Raw genomic sequence first — 5035 nt, forward strand, 5'->3', positions numbered from 1 at the left:
GAGAAACAGGGACAGAGGTAAACCAGTAGACCTTTAAACAGAGAGACGGGGACAGAGGTAAACCAGTAGACCTTCACACAGAAAGACAGGGACAGAGGTAAACGAGTAGACCTTTAAACAGAGAAACAGGGACAGAGGTAAACCAGTAGATCTTCACACAGAGAAACAGGGACACAGGTAAACCAATAGACCTTCACACAGAGAGACAGGGACAGAGGTCTGTTTGATATAGTCCACTAAAGTTCAGAGGTCTCATTTATAAAACAGTGTGTAGGATCCACACTAAATATTTAGAGACTACCGAGAGGAAGAGCACTCGTTCACTCATAATTCTTCCATTAATGCAGTCCTCCTAGTCCTCAAAGTCCTCCTAGTCCTCAAAGTCCTCATAGTCCTTATAGCCCTAAAAGTCCGAACTGGTTTAAGACTGTAGTGGAACAGACGCAGACCCGTACTGTAGTGGACTATATCAAACATACCTGGACTGTATCAAACAGACCCAGACTGTAGTGGACTATATCAAACAGACCCAGACTGTAGTGGACTATATTAAACAGACCCAGACTGTAGTGGACTATATCAAACAGACCCAGACTGTAGTAGACTGTATCAAACAGACCCAGACTATGGTGGACTGCAGTGGACTGTAGCGGACTATGGTGGACTGAAGCAGACTTTAGTGGACTGCAGTGGACTGTAGTGGACTGTAGTGGACTCACCAGAGAGTCCCCCCCCTCGGCCGTGTCCCTTCCTCCTCTGCAGGATGAAGAACGGGTTGGCCCGTTCAGAGACCCACAGAGCTCCGGCCAACAGCACCTCCTCCGGATGGATCCACATCTCTACCCGCTCTCTGCTCACCCACCGTCGGGGAAACACCGGGAGAAGAACCGCTGTTAACGGACGGCTCCGTCTGATTCAGACAAACAGCGATCCAATGTTGTTGTTTTCACAAAGTCTGCTGACTGAACATCACTTCCGAGTATGACGCTGCAGGACCCGCACTCTGTGCATGGTGCGTCATTACGTCATTACGTCACATCGACTCTTCTGAGCGTTCATGATTAAATAAACATTTAAAATATATATAAGTTAAATAAAGATATAATTAGTAGGGAGGGAGACAGTATATTATAATGTCTCCCTCCACCAGACTCCAGCATGTTGTTTTAATCTTAATATATTTTAGTCACATTCTCATATTAATATATATCTGATAAATAAAGTGAGACTGCGCCATGTTAAAGGCAATAAAGACACTTTAATGACACTTAAATGCTGAGGCAGTAAGAGACACAGTGAACTGAAAGCATCACACTCATCCTCTTCATCATCATCGTTACCATTATGTGACATCATCACCAGCATGTGACACAGACACGAGGACAGACGGGTCCTCAGGTCACTTCAGAGATAATATTGATCGATCAGTCAGGTTATAGATTGTATAATGCTTTTAATATATGGAGCTCCTTCACTGGAGCTTATTATTATTACACGCTGAGTAATTCAGAAGCTGTTTAATACATCTTAAAGAAGCAGTCCATCACTTCAGGAGACACTCTGGTTCTCATGTCTGTCAGCCAATAGGAAGAGAGGATTCAGACAGAACCAGGTCTGTCAGCCAATAGGAAGAGAGGATTCAGACAGAACCAGGTCTGTCAGCCAATAGGAAGAGAGGATTCAGGCCTCACTCATGTTGTCTGTGAAGTAACGTTATCGGGTCGATGCTAACATCCACTATTGTTTCCTATTGTGTGTTAGCTGCAGGAGCTAAAAGCTAACTAAGAGCAGCTGATGTGAGACAGTACAGATGATTACAACCTTAAAATAAATATCGGCAGCGGCACCAACCGGAGAATTAACTCCTCCAGCTGTTCATATATATTATAGTAATCTATTCACATTTGAATGAAACTTAGATTATTTAATCACAAGGAGTTAAAACATGAAGAATGTGAGCCTACATGTGTTTTGCTTACAGTTACAGGAAGTGACCCACCTCAGACTCTCTTCTCATTGGCTCACAGACCCGAGGAATCCAGATGTGTTGACTGTCATCTAAATCAGCTGACTACAGAAGGAACTGCTGATTGGTTGGTTAGTTAACTAGATACAAACAGACAGACTTCAAATTGTTGTAAGTTCATTTTGAAAGTTTCTTCTTGGGTCCACTGTTTGTGCTAAGCTAAGCTACTCATCTTCTCGTCTGACTCTGAAGAACAAGTTTAAAACCTCTAGAACTTTTAATAACAGAGGACCCGTGTCGCCTCTCTGAGGAACTCTACCTGATAGAAACAGAGAACCAGAGTATCTTCTGAGATGTTGGACTGCTCCTTTAAATCTAACGTCTCTTTGTTCTACAGAGAAACGTGTTGAGCTACAGAGGAGTTAACACTGTGAAGCCTTGGTTATACTTTCCAACGATGAGCGGACGTGGAAACGTTTGGATCTTTTTACTCTGTGATGGTTTCTGGAAGCTCCTCAAAGTTCCTCATGGTCTACGTCGATCCACGTAGTTTAAAAAAGGGGCGTGTCTGGTGATGGCACTTTGCTCATGACCCTCCAATAAATCAAGCTTTAAAGTCCACGATTGTTTCCTCAAATGTCTCTCCAGAGGATCCGGGTCATCCACTGGTCCTGGTTCCAGTCTGATGATGAATAGGAAGAATCAGCTCAGACAGTGTCTCTAGTAGAGGAGTTCTGATCCAGGTACAGGCCTTCAGACAGAGGGTCAGGTTGCAGAGTTACGACATGGACAGAAACCTTCACTGGGTTTGAGGAACCGTTTAGGGATTTTTCCAGAGGAACCTTTTAGGGACTTTTCCAGAAACACAACCTTTTTAAAAACCCAGGGCCTTTCCTAGAACTATTTAAGGAATTTGCTGTTTTCCAGGGACCCAGAAACTTTCTGAGGTGCTCAGTAACCTTTCAAGGAACCTTTTCAGGAACTCAGGACCCAGAAACCCTTTTCCAAGAACACAAAAGCGCTTTGATGGACTGGACGTTTTCCAGGATCTTTTCTCAAAGTTCAACAACAACATTACCTCCAGGTCTACCAGAGGAACCTAGTTCAGGTTCTGGATCCTGGGCCGGAGTCGGATCTGGAGTTCAGTTCTCTGAATTATTTGTTTTACGTAGTGTTTTAAGAATTTGACCCAACAACTGGCCCCGCGTGTCAAGGTTAACAAGTGTAAACTTAGAACCGGATCCAGACCAGAGTCTAGACTCCATGTTCAGTCTGAAGAAAATCTGATGGATTGATGATGTTTTAGCAGGTGGAGGGGGGTCGTAAACCATGACGACGGGCCTCAGGACTTGTTGTCGTCATAAAGGTCTAGCGAGGCCTGGATGTCTGGTAGCTCCATCTCACAGACCACCAGAGGAGACATCGAGGTCCTGTTGAAGAAGTGACCTCCGCCTGAAGAGACAGAAACACAACATGCTCCATATTAGTCATAACCATACATCTACAAACATGTGGTATTAGTGTTAATTTACTTCAGTATGAACATCAGTTGTATCAACACCAACATGTCAAATCTACACTAAAGAGTATCTCAGGCTGAACTGATGACATCATCAGGTGTGTATTTATGATGTCATTGGCTCTATATAGTGGACAATTTGAGACACTGCAGCAAACCAAAGAGAGCCTGAATGAAAAACTATCAAATCTGACAAACCAGGGTCATCTTTACGATTAAGGAAATCATATTATTATTCTGTGGTGGTCTTAAAACACTTTTTTATTTCTTTGAATCCTATTTAGATCTTTTCTGCTCAGTGACAGTTTTAATTTTCTTTATGACAGCGTAAAGTTACCTTATGATCCCATTAAGAGTTAGAAGTTGCTTTATGACAGGGAAAAGTTGCTTTGTGACAGTATTAACAGTGTAAAGTTGCTCTACAACATGATAAAGTTGCTAAATGACGGTGTAAAGAGGTCTTTTAAATAATTAAAGTTGCCTGTGGTGATTAGTTGCCCTAACAGTAAAGACTTTTATGGTTATTGTGCTGTGTCTTACTGGTCACAGCAATGGTGATGTCAGCAGGTGTTCTGGGCGTGGCCTCAGGGTGGGGGGGGCTGAGCGGCTCAAGGCTAATAGACGGCTGGTCGCCCAGCGTCAGCCTCTGACCACCGGACGCCTGACTGACGCCCAGACGCTCCACATCCAACACCACGCTGTCCACGCAGGGAAGACTGGTCTGAGGACAGAGGACAGAGGAGACAGAGGACAAAGGACACATAGAAGACAGACAGAGAAAAGGAGACAATAACTTGTTAATAACACACCTGGTATGTTTGTGTTGTCTATGTCAGTGAAGACTCACCATGATGCCGAGAGCTTTGAGGATGTTGAGTTTACACATGGGACAGGTGCAGTGTTCGTTCAGCCAGGGGTCCACGCACAGCTTATGGAAGACATGTCTGCAGAGACGGGTCATCAAACCATTAGAACCAAAAGGACACGGGTCATCAGACCATTAGAACCAACAGGACACAGGTCATCAAACCATTAGAACCAACAGGACACGGGTCATCAAACCATTAGAACCAACAGGACACAGGTCATCAGACCATCAGAACCAACAGGACACGGACAGGGTCATCTGGTGAGACTGGTTTGACTGGTGACACTGGTCTGGTCTTTTCAGACTCACTTGCAGGGCAGAATGCGAACCACATCGTTGAGCTGGTACGCTTCAATACACACGGCACAGTGGGTAAAGTCTGGATCAGTTTCCTGTGACAGAAAAACACAGATGAACATGTTGAAGTGACATCACTCTTCAAAACGAAGTTAATCCACAATATTATGATCATATCTGGTGTGAATTATTGCTGGAACTGGTGGTGGTGTCGAGTCTCTGTGGTGAGATTAACTGGTCAGTTTATTAACTGGTTCAATTAGTAACTGGTCAGTTTATTAACTGGTTAAATTAGTAACTGGTCAGTGTATCAACTGGTTAAATTAGTAACTGGTCAGTTTATTAACTGGTTAGTATATTAACTGGTCAGTGTGTTAACTGGTTA

The 5035-nt window shown here is 43.7% G+C and overlaps 1 protein-coding gene across 1 annotated transcript; it reads right to left on the reverse strand.

Annotated features, from left to right (window-relative positions):
* Window positions 1–1240: 1240 nt before the first annotated feature.
* Window positions 1241–5029, reverse strand: LOC116379219 (E3 ubiquitin-protein ligase RNF130-like). The gene is made up of 4 exons (XM_031841159.1): window positions 4663–5029; window positions 4333–4429; window positions 4026–4206; window positions 1241–3418 (listed from the first exon to the last, which is right to left on the reverse strand). The coding sequence occupies exons 1-4, from the start codon at window positions 4770–4772 to the stop codon at window positions 3309–3311; spliced, it is 498 nt and encodes a 165-aa protein (XP_031697019.1). The 5' UTR covers window positions 4773–5029; the 3' UTR covers window positions 1241–3308.
* Between the last annotated feature and the right edge of the window lie 6 nt (window positions 5030–5035).

The sequence above is a fragment of the Anarrhichthys ocellatus genome, unplaced genomic scaffold, assembly GCF_004355925.1.
Source record: "Anarrhichthys ocellatus isolate YVR2014 unplaced genomic scaffold, GSC_Weel_1.0 scaffold3909, whole genome shotgun sequence".
Classification (NCBI taxonomy): domain Eukaryota; kingdom Metazoa; phylum Chordata; class Actinopteri; order Perciformes; family Anarhichadidae; genus Anarrhichthys; species Anarrhichthys ocellatus.

What these genes read in the sequence shown, in the direction of transcription:
- LOC116379219 (XM_031841159.1), bottom strand. Translation starts at nt 4,772, where the DNA reads ATGTTCATCTGTGTTTTTCTGTCACAGGAAACTGATCCAGACTTTACC. An exon ending in GTTCGCATTCTGCCCTGCAA is followed by an intron (nt 4,430 to 4,662) that starts GTGAGTCTGAAA and finishes CCGTCTCTGCAG; the next exon opens with ACATGTCTTCCATAAGCTGT. An exon ending in CATCACCATTGCTGTGACCA is followed by an intron (nt 3,419 to 4,025) that starts GTAAGACACAGC and finishes CTGTCTCTTCAG; the next exon opens with GCGGAGGTCACTTCTTCAAC.